The 16780-nt window shown below is 36.5% G+C and overlaps 1 protein-coding gene across 7 annotated transcripts in view; it reads right to left on the reverse strand.

Moving 5' to 3' along the window:
- stan (Protocadherin-like wing polarity protein stan) overlaps positions 1 to 16780 on the reverse strand; it is a 124744-nt gene that overhangs the window by 36961 nt on the left and 71003 nt on the right. For all 7 annotated transcript variants that reach the window (XR_015537074.1, XR_015537083.1, XM_087355817.1 and 4 more), the window contains exons 24-37: positions 16218 to 16382; positions 15562 to 15716; positions 13180 to 13346; positions 12256 to 12525; positions 10547 to 10718; positions 8966 to 9091; positions 8258 to 8397; positions 7617 to 7800; positions 7324 to 7523; positions 6062 to 6271; positions 4809 to 4995; positions 4557 to 4705; positions 2110 to 2287; positions 718 to 918 (exon numbers count right to left, since the gene is read on the reverse strand). Coding sequence is in view for 5 of the 7 variants with exons in the window: in XM_087355817.1 (XP_087211943.1) it covers positions 718 to 918; positions 2110 to 2287; positions 4557 to 4705; positions 4809 to 4995; positions 6062 to 6271; positions 7324 to 7523; positions 7617 to 7800; positions 8258 to 8397; positions 8966 to 9091; positions 10547 to 10718; positions 12256 to 12525; positions 13180 to 13346; positions 15562 to 15716; positions 16218 to 16382 (2504 nt within the window). In the remaining 2 variants the exon portion in view is untranslated. The remainder of the gene's footprint in view (positions 1 to 717; positions 919 to 2109; positions 2288 to 4556; positions 4706 to 4808; positions 4996 to 6061; positions 6272 to 7323; positions 7524 to 7616; positions 7801 to 8257; positions 8398 to 8965; positions 9092 to 10546; positions 10719 to 12255; positions 12526 to 13179; positions 13347 to 15561; positions 15717 to 16217; positions 16383 to 16780) is intronic.

Below are 16780 nucleotides of genomic sequence, written 5' to 3' on the forward strand. Positions count from 1 at the left end.
GACAAAGTAAAAAAGTGAAAGTCCCGGAATAAAAAGATGGTGGTGATGTCTTTTTATTCCGGGACTTTCACTTTTTTGCTTTGTCCGGAGATAGGGATTAGCTCTATCTAGTGGGCCCAACTGTGTAGGAACCTGAAGACGGAGATAGAGTCCCATCTCCGAAACGTCGTTTTACGTTTTATATTTACTAGACGATGGATAATATCCAAGAAAATTTTTATTCAATTGACTCTTCACCATCGTCAAGAAGTTTTAGATTTAATTCTTGAAGATTGCTGTCTTCTGGGTTGTTGCACCTTGTAGTATGTTAGATGTCCACCAACATTTCAGAGGTCATTCTGCCTCCATCATCAGGACGATGAAACATTGGTGGATATTTACCATACCACACAGCGCAACAACCCAGAAGACAGCAATATTTCTTACTCACTGCTGTGAAAACCTAAAATAATACAAATTTAATTCTTATTTGCAAATTCTTAAGTCTTGATGCTGATTTACTGTCAGGCAAAGGCAGCTAACAATTTGTTGCAAGACTTGTCACTATAGTCTAGAAACTCACAAAGTTCGATGGAAAACTGAGGCAGATAATTTGGAAATTGTACTTTAGTGTGCGATTTGACATGGAATGATCCATAAAGTAGTTACAACCAGCTCCAGGATTTTATCCACATTATTGTTCAGGAAGTACAGCATCACCGAACACTCCTATATTACCTTCAGCAAATTCTCCCTCTTCTACTGGTACAAGAACGGCCAATGATATGACAGGGGAGCCAACACGAAGTTCAATGCCCCAACGTTGGCTGACAGTCTCATCATAACGTTCTGGCAGGAGTGAACCAGCTGTTCTGTAGTGAGTATAACTAAGAACTGCTTTACCACTCCCTTTCAAACTGTGCTTAGTTATAAGTTCACCTGAAACATTCATACACATAACAGTTTCCAAAATTTAAAATAATTAACAAATAAAACTAAAAAGAATTTTAAAAAAGGAAGCAATTAAAGTACATCAACTAAGATAAATGAATATGCCAATAAGCTAGTAAATGGTGCAAGTTTCTTCACAAAATGACTTTGGCCATGAAAATAACATTCTGTAGGCAGCACAACTCAAAAGCAGTTTAAAAATTATTTAATTTGAAACAAAATGGTTCTCTTAATTATTTTTGATTTACTTAATGACTATTTACATACCACAAAAATTACATAAAATTACATATTATTAGAATAAATTAATATGTAATGCCAGTAGTATTATTTCAAGAATTTCAGTATGTGGACATTACGCCTAGCTTTCATTCACAGTGTGCGTTTCTGTGATTATATTTCAGATTAGTTCTTAGAAAATAGTAGGTTCTGTCTGTATAGGTCATGTCTAATTATTTATGGCATGCTACAGGTCCTCCTGATTACCGGTACCAGTTCCCAGTTTTTCTTTTATATCATATGTCTTAAGAATGCATTTGTTCAAATAGAATGAAGTCCTTAAAAAGACAACAACAAAAAAACTCAACTACGTAGCATTCTTCAAATTATGTTTCATAGCTGTTTAGAAACTGTACCAACACTAGTAAGTGATTCAATTCTAAAGGGTTTTGATGATGGTAGATTACAATTAAAATTATTCTGTCAGGACTTTTTCCATCGTCTAATTCTTTAAAATCCACGACGTTTCAGAGGCTGGTTCTGTCTCCGTCTTCAGGTGAGACTAGCTCTATCTAAGGGACCCAACAGAGTAGGTACCCCCATCTGAAGACGAAGACAGAACCAGCCTCTGAAACATAATGGATTTTAAAGAATAGACGATGGAAAAAGTCCTGACAACGAATAATTTTAACTAGTAAGTGGTTTATATTAACATCTGCTATCTGCATTTAAAATTGAGGACCTACTGAATGATGACAGTATCAACAATGTGAAACACCAGATTTTTCACTGTGATATACTCTTCTGTTCTTAGTAAACAGAAAATAAACAATGAGTAACAAAAAAAACAAAAACAAAGAAAAATAAATACTAGTCAAATATGAAGTTTAAAATTACATTTAAAGCAGAGTTCAAGTTTGAAAATGTTGGTACTTATAAACCCTTCATAAAAACCCTTACCTTGCTGCAAGGACTTTATACCCAAGAGGTGTAAAGGGACTAGAACTCTTGAGCTAACATCAAACTTGTTCCTGTCAAGCATGTAATTATTATATTTTGGAAATGCAACCATTGGACTGTTCTGAATTGCTCCTGTGAATGTTCTGGATCCCATTCCTAAAACCATAGGTGCAGACAGCTGCAGGCACAAAAGAAAAAAATATTACAACACAGTAAGATATATAATATTAAAATCAATAGTTTTTTCCTAATCACCTTGACAGTGACCAGAAAAATGGATAAATGTCTGTTTCCACTAACATGGACAGACGAATGGAGATGGAAAAGTCTTCTTCAATTATATTCATCTTAACAGGTGGCTAAAGAAACTGGAAACCAGTTTGCACTCACGTAAACACGTGAATGAATAAACTGAGAAAATGTTTTCATTTACAATCACCTTAACCCTTCAAAGCCTATCCAACATACTGAGTACAGTAATCATTCCATATCACATGCCACTGTTCGACATAATATTACATCCGTAGCAACACTAAATTTTAGTGTCAATTTTGGAGCCAATATGTCAGATTTGAGAACCTCACAGCAGTGAGTACAAAGATGGCTGTCTCATCACCCTGAGAGTGGAGACAGTAAGAACTTCTGAAATGTCAGCAAACTTCCACCAGACTACAACCCAGAAGACAACCATAAACATTTCAGAAAATTTATAATGTAATGACATGTGCTTAAAGACAAAATCATGAGGTTTCTGTTCATATATGAACAATTACTTATTGATGTACAATATGTTATGTACCTCACCCTAATTTTCATGTCAAAATTTTCTACCCCTCCATCAATAGCATTATACAGGTAGCCCTCCATTTGCGCCGATTCAGAATAAGGCCGATTTTGAAACCGGCAAGTCAAAACGTGAAAAAATATATTTTACTATTATTTATGTTTCACAATGTATCTCGTACTGATTCTTATACTAAATCGCAATTCTTATATCGCTTATTTTGAATAAAAATTATAAATACAGTCATCTCTGCAATTACGCATGTTTCATTGACATGAATTTGCACCAATGAGAACGATGAATCGGTAAAAGCTGTTTGTGAAATGCAAACTTTTGCATATGCGAGTTTGCTCTTATGCAATTTCATTCCTGGCGCTTTAAACTTTTAAAGGACTAATTTAATCTCTGCAGAGGTACCGGGGTTATTTTTACTACGCAATTTTCTATAGGTTGGCGTCTTACATGAATGCAACTATCACATAACAGCAGAGATGACTGTACACATCAATCTCATGAAAGAATCGCAGTCAATCGTGGGGACCAACAAATTGCCGATTGTAAGTGTATGAAATATATTTTTTAAATTCCCTTAATTTTATTTACGTTATTTCAGAGCTTTAAATGTAATGCCATTATATTACTCATCAATGTTTGGGTGCTGGGAAGTCATGTCATAGACTTCCCATTGATTTACATCATAAAAGAGTTTCAATTTACGCCGGTTCATCCAGGAACGCATCCCTGGCGTAAATCGAGGGCAAATACTTCAGGAATCATATCTCTCATTCATAAATAATGGATAAAGGTAGTCAAAAATATGCCTCTGATTGTGCTGCCATCATGCAACTATTTTATAATTTCTCACTCATTGTCCTTTGTTTATGTCTGGACCTGTGTATCAGTCACTGCCTGCTTTAAGAAATAATAACACTTAACAATGAAAGAATATAACATTCCCACTGTCAACCCATGTCACAGTCTAGACCCCAGGTTACATTTATCATCTAGCACTTAGTTCTCGTGTTTATACCACACATGTTCATAATTTTTTTTCTTATTTTTGATCCTGTAAAACGTACACAAAGTTTGTAAACATACTTTTGACTCACCCTGTATATTAGTTTTGTACCAGATGTAAAACTTGTATTTGACTGTAACAATTCAGATCTAAGTTCTGCTGATTCTGAAAGACAGTAATAATTCTACTGATGACATTATTGTGACTGACATGTTAGTAAACAATAATGATAATGATGGAAAGACATCTAGTGTGGAAAAGATGTGTGTGAGAAGACATCAAATTACAAAGGTCAAAGGAAATAATTTAGGGGTGGGTTTAAAACTCAAGATGCAGCAAAGGAAGTTGATGAAACAGTTGAGAGTTTTGAACTATTTTTCAATTGAGAATGTATTTAAAAAAACTGCAGAAGAGGGCCTGATGATGGAGGCATCAAGGACCTCTGAAACGTCGGTAAACATCTACCAGACTCAATTCTGAAAGTTTGCGACTATGGTGAGTTGTTAAAGCAAACTGTTTTCTGGACATTATCCACTGTCCAGAAAACAGTTTGCTTCATCTAACAGACTACAGGTGCAATAACCCAGAAGACAGCAATATTCTGAGAAGTATATGTTTTCTGCAAGCATTATAGTTTCCACTCACCTGGACCGAAGGCTGAAGAAACTGGGAAGTATCTGGTAATACAATTTGCTCCCCAGAGACGTCTGGTCCAGCGACTACAGCCAACACGTCTTTACTGGTTGACTCGTAACCAAACAGACTCTCAGATGTCACAACATCCAATCCCAGTACTGCAGGCATGACAAACAAAATCAGCGTGAAAAGTAAAACCATTAAATTTCTAGAGTGTCATATTCCAAATAAATACTTGTAAGATTTTAAAACTGCTCTCACCCATACTGTCTGCTACAACTTCAAAGGGGCTGGTGTATGTATCCTCCTGGCTTTGAGCAAGAGTTGCAATGTACCTGTCAAATGACAATACTAGATCTTCCGCCGTTTCTCCAGTCAGATCCGTAATTCTGTCCCAGTGGTCCTTGTACTTCATATCAAGAATACTGCTGGCAGTTTGAACTATGTTCTGTAATATAATGAAGACAACATCAAACAAGGCTTCAAGGAAATCACTTTATATATGAAGTGATTTTTACACACACACACACACATGCATGTGGGCACATGTGCACAGGTTCATGTTGTTTTTCCTGAGTATGCCCAACTTTAAATTCATAAGTGTACTAATGCACCCAACTAACAGACTTCTGCTCAGTCTACTTTCCCAGTATCTCCATAACATCTTTCAGGAAACAACAGATATAGGTTTGGAGATTCTTTCATGAACATCAACAACATCCAAAGATGAATGTTCAAATGACTAGTTAATCAGAAATTATGACGAGTTATTGTGACCCTTCTAACATATTTTACCAGCACTATCTGAATAGACTGAGAAAAATCATGAAAACAATCACATATGATCCTGGCTTGGATGTAAACTGACTTGAAATGAAATACACTACAAAGCAAAGCCGACATGTTCACGAGAAGAAGTTCAAATCTTACTTGGCCTCTCTAATATTAAAGACAAGCTAGGCATTAAATTATCATGTTTATTTATTTATCTGTAGTTTATATAATGATGATGTCAGCAGCTCAGATTATATAGCATCAAATGACAGAATTAATAAATTATTAATTGGAAAATACATACAAGGAAGTGATCAAGGCCTAATTTAAGAAACTATCCTATAACTTTCCTATACAGACTGATCAAAACCACACAAGGCCAAAAAATGAACCCTGGACCTACCAAATATGAAGCAAGAATGCTAACCACTTGTCCATGAAATCCAGTGCATTAAACCATCAAACCTGATTACATTTATTTATGAAACAATATATTTGGTTCTCAAACACAATCTTACAGCACACTTGCAATCATACTTCATTCATGTTTTCAACTGTAAAATTACTTGCACAGTTATATTCTAATCTAACTAGACATAGAATATTCACAAATGGACAAATTATGACCATTACCTGAATTAAAGTCACAATTATTTACTCATGTTTACATTTATACTGATTCTGTAACACGTCCCTCCACATAAATTGTACACATTTTAAAGCCATTTATGTTTATTTACCTGGATATAATCCTTGTCTTGACTGTGTGTAAGGTTTAGTCCCTTCTCACCACACTCATAGCTCATAAGTTCCCTAAGAAGCTCTTGTGATATTAGCAAATCAGCCCCATGCAGAACAGAAGTTATACTGGTAGCTCTACGCAGATCTGAGGCCACTTTCACTGCTACAAATGTTGTCACATGAAGATCTCCAGTTTCAAGCTGACCAAGCTAATAAAACCACAGATAAACAAGAGGTACGAATGAGCAGTTTCCTGAGTACCGAGTTCATAATTCAATTCATTCACATCATCTGTCAATGGCTTACTTTTACTGCCTTCTAAAACACCCAATTCGTATTTCAAAGACCTTGTGCAGACTTTCATTTGAGCAGTCACAGACATTACCAAACAACGACACATAAGCTTTCAGAGAACTCAATAAAGTGTTTCATATACAGTGGAACCTCCATTAGACAAAAATTTATGAGATTTACAAAAATTCTAATTCCAATGGATACTTTCAATATTTGGAAATGGTAACTTTAAAGTGCATCTCCTAATGTCTAATTACAATAAGTCACATCCTTCAAAAGTTGAAACATACATACAAGTCCTATAAAAAGCATATGTTGTTGCTACATCAGAATATTATTGAAAATGTTACACAGTGAAACAAACAGCACTTAAGCAACTGCTCTTCCATATGTATTTAAGGTCAACCTTCCAGCAGCAAACAAATGGTGCAGTGAACTTTTACATGGAAGTTACAGTTTAATAATTTTGAATTACTCATATTTCTGTCCTTGCAAGGCTGAAATATAGTTTTCAAATTAGCTGCATCAAAAATATACAAAATTATATATTTAAGGCTGAGGAACAAGACTTCCTTCAAATTAGATGGTGCTTTGAATTAACCAATAGCAAATTAACAAGGCTTTACTATAGTCGCATCTTATGTTCAGTGCTTATTATTTCTTCACATCACTTATTTCACTATATTTTCTGGTGTAAACAGAACTTTTAATACTTTGCAATGCAGAGGTTTAAAAACATTGATAAAAATAGTAGCATAAATGAAAATTAATTGTTCACAAACTAAACAATAACATATGTTCACCTCACCATTTATTTATAAAACTTTTGTTCAACCATCAACCAGTTAATTGCACATGGACTTCAAAAGTAACACTCAAGATGCTTTGATCATCACTTCATTCATTCTAGTATGAGTATTCTCCCTTCTTTATTATCATTTTCAATTTCATAAAGCAGAAAACTTACAACTTTACGTAGATCTAGGAATGGATCTGATGTACAGTTGAAGAGATCAGGTTCCTGCCAGCCACCCAGTGTCTCATCACATGCTCTCGATGCCTTGCCCTGTGAGTGACTTGGGCATGATTCTAGCGCTATCTTTCCAAACAGTGTTCGCTCCCACCACAAGCCATGTGAGAAACTGCGTGGACAGCCGTCATATACAACTGCCAATAAAAAGCACAAATCAATATGACTGGAATTACAATCATGAGTTTCAGGGTGGAAAAATATGTATGTCACAAAAAGGGGTGGCTCACCCTCACAACCTCGAAGAGTAACCTCAGCATATGTATTTGGGCACGAATCACATCGTCGACCAATCACACCATTCCGACAGCGACACTGTCCCGTAATTGGATCGCACTGATTGCCATATGACCCAGTAGCATAGCACTCACAGTCAAAGCAACTGTCTGTATCAGGAGGTTGGAAGTGGTTCTCCTGCACAAAATATAGAATGTCTTTTCTGCAAATTACAAATGTACAAAGAGTATAAATCATGTAACTGTTATATCATTATGTTACAGAAAGTAATTACGTTGGTTCTGGCTTATGATCTAACTGTGGAGAAGATATTGCCTATTTTCAATATCATGAACATTCATTAGTATGTGGGCCTGAACCTTCAAAATGTGATACAATACGTACACACATCACTTATTCACTTGGTGAATATAAACTTCTGGGTTGTCGTGCCGTGTAGTCTGGTAAACGTTTATCGTCGTTTCAGAGGTCCTTGCTACCTCCAACATCAGGGCAATGAGTGAAAATGTTATGGTTTACAATGCAGCTAAAATCTAATACTATTATCCCAGCATTTACATGGAGTAGTTAAGGAAACATGAAATTTTCAATATGCAAGAATAAATCTTAAATTAAACACAGAAGTGCCACTAACCTTGCAATAGCATTCCCCTGTGGTCTTGTTGCAATCAGCATTGTAACCCTTGTCAACGTCACAATGGCATGGCCCACACACAGGATAACCCCACCAGCTACTAGGGCACGGCTGGTCCACCTTCACTTCACAGTATTCACCTGAAATATTGGTTGTTATTCTTACACCTAAAAGATGCAACAGACAGACACACAGACATGCACAGATCTACCAGGTGCTCTTTACTTATGATAGAGTGTAAGCAATACAATGAGACTGTGATGTGGTACTCTTTAAAGTACAATAAAATTCAAAAGATGTTCACACCACATGACAACAGGACAACCTAGGGAATAATAAATGCTGCAATAGTATAAAAGGCAGCTCTGGTATCCAAGGCCACCATGTTGTAAGATTATTGTTGCCACAACGTAATCCAATGATGACCTCAGTTCCAACTGTTCCAACAACGTTCTTGATTCACAATGTTACAATAATGTTCTAACAACATACTCCAACAATGACCCACACACAATGTAACAACATGACCTTTGTTCCCAATGTTTCGGCAAGCTCCAAAAATGGCCTAGTGTCATAGAAGTTGCCTAGTTGCTAGCAAGACAGTGACAGCCATGGACAGGCCAAAAGGTGTTCTTCATTCATGCTTGAGCATGAAGAATACTTAAAACACGAGTTTAAAAGCAAAATTGTTATTCTTATTCACTATACCTGAATATTCACTGGAATTGCATTTGCAGCTGTAGCCTCGTTTACCAAGAGGATTTTCAACACAACGAGCGCCATTAGAACATGGATTCACCTCACACACACCAATGCATGAAGGACCAACATAACCTATAGAAACCATCATGTCAGCACAAGCACATGTCAGGACACAAATATTTACACATGCGAAGATTCTTACTTTACAAAATCACTCTTGACCAAGCCACACTAGTTTATTATCATACTTTTTTCTGATATACACTGACTGCAGAAATAATTTACCATTCAAATATGCATAAAGCAGAGTTAAAACTGTGCAATCAGGTAACGATGAATGTGTGTTGTACTTTACTGGCAATAAAGAGACACATATCACACCACCGCTTTTCCTGAAGTTTGTTCAAGATGGCAGCCGACACTGTGTTGGCAAAAATAAGAAAGAGCCCTGCTGTAAGAAATGTAAAACTATTCAGTATTTCTTTACTCTTAGTGCAGTTAGCTTACCACTGAATACTTCTTACAAACACTCCTTTGATGCAAAATTCAACAGTGTGTTTCCACAGAATTCTGTTATGGCTGGAAACATGAACATGTTTTTGCAGCATGCTTTTCTCTGCAAGACATCTCAATGTTTGCAACAAATATATCTACTTCTTTATTTCCTTTAGGTTCAAAACCACACTTTCCATTTTTTCTTAAAATTCCATAATACTGGAGAGAGAAATAAATGTTGGTTGGGCCTCAGTAAAACACACTCTCTCTTCAACTTGACCTCCAAAGCACAACAAGATCCAAAAAATTATGCAATCACAACTTTGAAAATGTTTCAATATCAATATATACCAAACGTCGTAGTCGAGTGGTTAACACAACTGCTTCATATTTGGGAGGTTCCAGGTTCAAATCTCAGCCCGGAGACGGGATATCCTAACTGGGGTTTTCTGTGGCTTTCCAATCTCGTGGTACAAGTGGCAGGGGAGTGATTAGACTCTAATCACTCCCCTGCCTTGCACACGGATCATTTACTTTATGGAGTTTAACATGCTTCAAAATACGATCACAAATACAATCCTGCAAAATCTAAATATGCATGTACAATGTTTAAATAAAATTTAATGTTACAACACCAAACAAGAACTGAAATCACACGTAAGCTGTTAATTTTCACATCACCATTGAAAGAACACATTCTTTGGCTTCTGCACTACAAGCCAAGGAGCACGGGCAACACAGTCAGAATTGCTTCCTATAGATACTTCGGGTGGGATGAACTCTTATGAAAATTAACGAGAGGAAACTTGGTAATGACCCCCCAAGGACACTCGCTGCCTGCGGTCCGGCCTCTTGCTTTGTTACGCAATATGTTCTTGAAAACCACAATCCTTATTATTCAGCTTGGATTATTTATGCATGAATTCTTTTCGTTTCTCAACTACGGAAGCAATGTTTCCCTTGCTTCCATGCACGGCACGCCACTGATACATTATCATTAGATCAAGATCATCATTGTTTACTGCTCTGTAATATGACATAATTGAGCACCATGCCAGGTTTGTAATTATTACATTAATATTAAAATATTACCTGTATCACAGTTACAGTGATATTGCTCCCAGTCTGGAACACACTTGCTGTGAACAGGACACTTATCTGGAACATGTTGTCTGCATTGATCCACAACACTACAGCCTTCTGCCACATTCTCCTTCACTGTTGGACGCTGCAATGCAGACTGTGGAGTTCCCACACGAACATCCTGAATAAAATATTAGTCAAATAGAAATTAATTTCAAAACATCATCAAGAAACACAGATAAACTATTCTCCAACCGACGTCATTGAAACACCGCTGCAATTAAATTATTGTGCGTAAATATCCCGTGAACTGAATATCCTTATGGGAACTGAAATACTGTTCAAGTAACTAAAATGTCACAGAGACTGTTAGTTGTTGAGTGGGTATTTTTATTAGGCACAGATTAATCTGACATAACAGTAGCCCAGTCAATAAGAAAGGCACTTAAAAATCCTAGAAAAATACAAAACTGCTGATAAACAGTTAATTTATGTAAGTGAATTAGTATGATAAAAATGTTACAAAAACTGATAAAACACTCTTTTTGTAGTCTGAAGTATGAATTTATCTTTGGGAAATATACTCAGTCCATGTGGAAATGACAGAAACAATTACTTCTCCCAGAAAACATGATAAATGGAGGAAAAACACAGCAGTGAAAATAAATGGAAAAGAGAAGACTGTCTTCTGGTTTGTAGCGCCGTGTAGTCTGGTAAAAGTTTACCAACGTTCCTGAGTTCCTTGACGCCTCCATCATCGCCCTGACAGAAAGGCTTTAAAATTTCATCACTTAGCTAAGTCACCCTCAGTCGACTTAGCGGTTAGTGTGCTCACCACTGGACCCAAGACTTGTGGGTTCAAACCCAGCCAAGGTGAACGGCTCTAGTAGACAAATCAGGATTGAATATAAATTGTGCAGAGGCAGTGGGCTGGTCACTCACTACTCACAAATGCACTCTTCAAGACTAATAAGGAAAAGTTTCCTTGAGCAACTGTCCTGGAAGGTCAATGGCCCAATACTTGTGGCAGCTGATGATGACTTAGCTAAGAGCTTATTACGCAAAAAAGACAAAAACAGAAAATGTAAAATTACAATATTCAGTGTGTATTTAAACATATATTATTCTAACATGGAGCACAGACATGGGCATGTAGCAAGAATGAGGAAAGTTGACTACAAATAACTGAGATGAAATTTCTGAGGGAAATAGTGAGAAAAATCACAGGAGACGATCAGAAACACATACATTAGGGGAGACTTCAAGATGAAGGAAATACAGAACCAAATACAGGAAATCAGAATGAGATGGTTTGAACACGTTCAAATAATGGATGAGCACTGAATACCAAAATATTATTGGAAAGGAAGCTTACCCTGGGGTAAACCATACACATGATGAATAAAGCAAATTAAGAAGGATGTAGAGAGGAGAGGTGATTGGAGGATGGTATATCACATGCAAGAATGGACACATAGAACAGCTTGAGATTCCTATGCAAGGGGGAAATAAAAGTATAAACATAAAGAATAATAATTTGTCAATAACAATAACTATCATTAAAGAAAGGGCATGTACAATGAGTGTAAGAAATTCAATTTTTCCATTATATTTTCACAGGAATTAAACACATAAGAACATAACATAACGTAAACTCTCGCAATGTGAATTTTGTATTTTGCTCCATTTAGCAGGCTGATAACAGATTTGGTACTTACCTGTATGCAGCCTTCAAAGTAGCCATAATCTGCATTCAAACTACCCACAGATGCATCAGGGCCACCAATCAGGATCTTGCCAACATATAATCCCTGAAGCTTATTGGTTGCTGGAGATGTAGCTTCCCGTTGACCATAATCAAGGTTAATCCACAATTCCCCACTCATCCACTTCACCTCAATGTGGTGCCAGCGTCCATCAGAAACAAACCCATTTGGCAGCATCATAGACTCTCCATTATAGCTATATTGTATCTGCCCATTCACCAGCTACAGATCACATATCAATACATAATTATGAAGACACATGATGATGTGAAAATTTGTTATACAACTTGATACAATGGACTGAGGACTGGTTAAGAGTTAATAAATAAGAAAATAATCATTCTTTGTAAACAGGAAGAACCATATTTTAGTTACTTCTCAACAAAAAGTCAAGTATTAAATTTCATTAAAACTGTTAAGACTATGAAAACTTCTTTAAAAACTATGGCATTAACGTAAAATCATTCCAAATGAAGGAACGCAATGAATCCACTACCTCAGCTACATTTTACAGAAACCGTTATTTTAGCAACATTTTACAAACACTTGTTACAACACGCAAAAGTTAAAATTCAATAAAAGAGCAGGTCCTTTAGATAGCACTATGAGGTTGATAATGCTTTAAACGCTCAAAAGTTATTATTACAAGCAGTACCTGAAACACTAAACATTCACTGTAATTATCATTAATGCAAAGGCTTTCTCTGGACCTAACACTGGGACAGTTTAGTCAGTTATATCCTCACAACCTACTTATCTAAGGTCCACCTTCTGGTCCTCCATCAGCAACGTCTACCTCTTATATATATCTACAAAGGGTATAGTATATTTCAACAAACTGCAAGGTTTGAATTATGATGTCAAAGTTTTACTTACAGAAAGTACAGCAGAACTGTTCTGTCCAACTTGAATGCTCATAAGAAATGCATCTCTCTGCATAGTTCTTACTGACAAAGCATTAAGCCATGGAAGCTGAATTGGCCGCAGTAAGGGATTGAATGACAGCACTCCATCACCTTGAAACCGCCAAGGGGGCTTGATTGCTGATAAAATAACACCACAAATGAGCCGTGAACACAAATAAGCAAGACAAAATTACAACAAACATCAGTAAATAAAAATATTATTAACAAAAAGCCTGATAAGATAGCAGTATACCACATTGACTTTGCCAGGAAAAACAAATGTCATCACTCCTGCTTTCTGTTCCATAGGTCCTGCATTCAAATCTCAGCTCATAAACTGGCTAACCTGACTAAGGTTTTCTGTGTTTCCCTCAGTGCCCCTGGTCAAATACCAGGATAGCACCTATCATTATTCCATGACTGCCTTCTTCCATGACCTTTCCAATTCATTAATAATCCTATGATTTTATGTTATATAATCTGAACTACTCACAGCATCATTAAAATAACCAAAATAAATAAACAGATATGCAGAAGGAGAATAATCTGCATTTCATTACTGCTACAGCACTACACCGAAATCTCGTATAGTGACTAGCTATGGGCTGGACAACCGGGGTTCGATCCCCAACGGGGTCAGAGGATTTTTCCTCTAGCCTCTGCGTCCAGACTGGCTCTGGGGCCCACCCAGCCTCCTCTACAATGGGTACTGGGGTCCTTTCCTGGGGGTAAAGCCGGCCGGTGCGTGATGCTCACCACTCACCCCCATCCAGTGCCGAAGTCAAGAGAGGAGCTATACCTCCACTCACCCCAAACGCCTACATGGCGTATAGTGGGACAAACTTTACTTTACTTTACTTTACCATGAGCTTGTAATAGCTTCCTTTAAGAGCAGGGGCATGTTACATACATTTTTAATTTGTTCGTCATGTCTTTTACTTCAATAAATATTCTCTTGAATTCACACTTATGCTCTGGAAAGTGAGAATGCAGTTATAGATATCTAACCACGAAGAAAGGTCATGGGAAAGGAATAGGAATTTCCAAGACTCACGATAACTGATGGGCTCAAATTACCACATGGAAACAACTAAATGTTCTTGATCCATCCCAGTCTTCAAACAGTGGTTCAATCCATTTAATGGAGTGAATTTACAGTTATCAGAATCAAGAACACTGTCTCCATCAACCTTCAACAAATTCAGGGATCTTACAAGCAAATGTCACTGCAATTTTTATAGCACCATCCTCACTGTTACACCTACTAGCATGAACAACAGTTCAGAGTAGTGAACCTATCCCAGTGACTCTTCTGAACAATGTCCCTGAAATATGGCAATACAATAAAAATGACGAGTAAATAATATGAATCCAAAGTTCAGACATATGAATCCAGTTATAGGTTTCTGAATAAACCTCATCTGTAACTTTAGAATATCCATCTCACCATCAACAAAATCCATCAGCTTTACTGACACACTGCTGCATTTACATCATTGTTTCAAAGCATCTGTAACCATTAGCCACAATTTAAATGGACAGACAGTAACTCAGAGTTACTGTCTGCCATCCAATAACAACGGACACACACCTCATACACAACCCGATATAGGCACCCAGGCGCGTCTCCAAAAATAAAATCGAAGAAGCCTGGAGATGTAGTAAAAACGAGTAAAAACAAAAACAATATAAGCAGAGCAACAGATACACCAGCTTTTAATTTTAATTTTGATAGACCTGACGATGATAAGATTGTATATCGAAACATGTCGTCAATTTTAAAATGTAACAATTTTATGTGAAATTTTATATGATTTTAACAATAAGCTTGTGTAAACGACGGAAAATAAAAGTATTGTATTGAAACACAAGCATGATGCAATTAAGATATAAAAATAATTTATTCACTGGGTACTGAAACTTCAAATTATCTTGCAATGAGCTTTGTATTTTCCAATAAGACCCATGTTCTGAGAAGATCGATTCATTCCTAATTCAGAATTGAAATCCATATAAGAAGAGGAATGTAAGTTTGCCATTTTTGTTCATATGTGGGATCTTGTGAACATGGAAATAAATCTTCAGGTTCCATAAAAAACAGAGAATTCCTTCACTAGCTGAGCAACCATTAGCATCTCAAGGATGACACCGCTTTATGCAGTTAGTTATTCATATACATTGCCAAATCACATATTATACATTCTGCTTTTCATTTTGTAGTCTGCATGTGTGCTTCCGAGGCTACTGAGTATTATACTTTTACTTTGAGAGTTGTGAATTCCTGGAAACACCCAAGAAACTAAACAAAATCTCATGAATAACTTCCTAAAACTGCAAACCATGTAGTTTTTACCTTGGCTACAATCCTTGTCACTCCAGCCTTCCAAACATTCGCACAGGTAGGTTCCCCAGCCTTCTGTGCATGTTGCGCCATGACTACAAGGATTGGACAAACAAAAACCCTTCTTCTCAGGGCAACCTGCTACAGTTCCATTATCAGCAACATAACTGCCCAAAAGAATCAAACTATTATTACATACTATTTCAAGCATATGGAAATGTGTTACAAATTTATTTTCATTACAAACATCACCGCAACTACTTATTGATACAGATTATTTTTGTTTTAACATTGCTGCCAAACCACAAAACAAACACAGAAAGTGAAAGACATATTTCTTTTAACCCTCTTATAAAAATCCCTTACAGTGGATAATTTACAACCAAACTGGCACATATTTCTTTTCTACTACCATTCTTAATATAAATGTGGGAACATTTTTAAAATGTATGTGGAACTTTAAAAAAAGTAAGCAAAAGCAGATAAAATATATGATTCAATAGATATGTGAACATTTTTTATTAGAGTAACAACTCACTATAGTAAAACAGTACAATGAACTTTTTTGGAATGGCAAATTATATTCATTACAAAAGAAATTTCACTACAGTGAAAGGCAATAAGACTAAATTAATAATTTAAGATTTATGCTTGTTTTCTGTTATTACCTATTAAGATCAATGAACCTGAAATCTATATACAGGTCACTGATGCAGCCCACAAAGTCCTTAGTGTGGACCTGAAAATTAGTAGGTAAAGAAGGAAGGCCCCCAATCTGTAATGGTCCTGTGAGGTCAAGGAACCTGTGGCAGGTCTCGGTGAATACTGCACATCTGGAAAGACAGTAGATACATTGAAGATTGCTGTCTCCTGGGTTATTGTTCCATGTAGTCAAGTAGATTTCCACCAACACTGAATTCATCGCCCTGATGACGGCGGCAGTATGGCCTCTGAAACGATGGTGGAAATCTACCACAGTACATGGTGCATTAACCCATGAGACAGCAATCTTTGGACTCACTGCTGTGAAAACATCAAATCATACACAGTAGATACATTCTTAGAAAGGAAATTAAGATCAGATAATACACACCACATGGTATCCAGTTTCAAAAGTTTCAGTACATTCATCTCAGAGAGGAGAGATTAAATACACTGAATGAAGAAATGGACTCATGTGCCTCAAGCATGAATCTACTTTTTTAGCCTTTACAGACTTTACTAAAATTCA

Source organism: Zootermopsis nevadensis, unplaced genomic scaffold (assembly GCF_977971745.1).
Source record: "Zootermopsis nevadensis isolate Lab colony 2312 unplaced genomic scaffold, Znev_1.0 Znev_ptg000001l, whole genome shotgun sequence".
In the NCBI taxonomy this organism is placed as follows: domain Eukaryota; kingdom Metazoa; phylum Arthropoda; class Insecta; order Blattodea; family Termopsidae; genus Zootermopsis; species Zootermopsis nevadensis.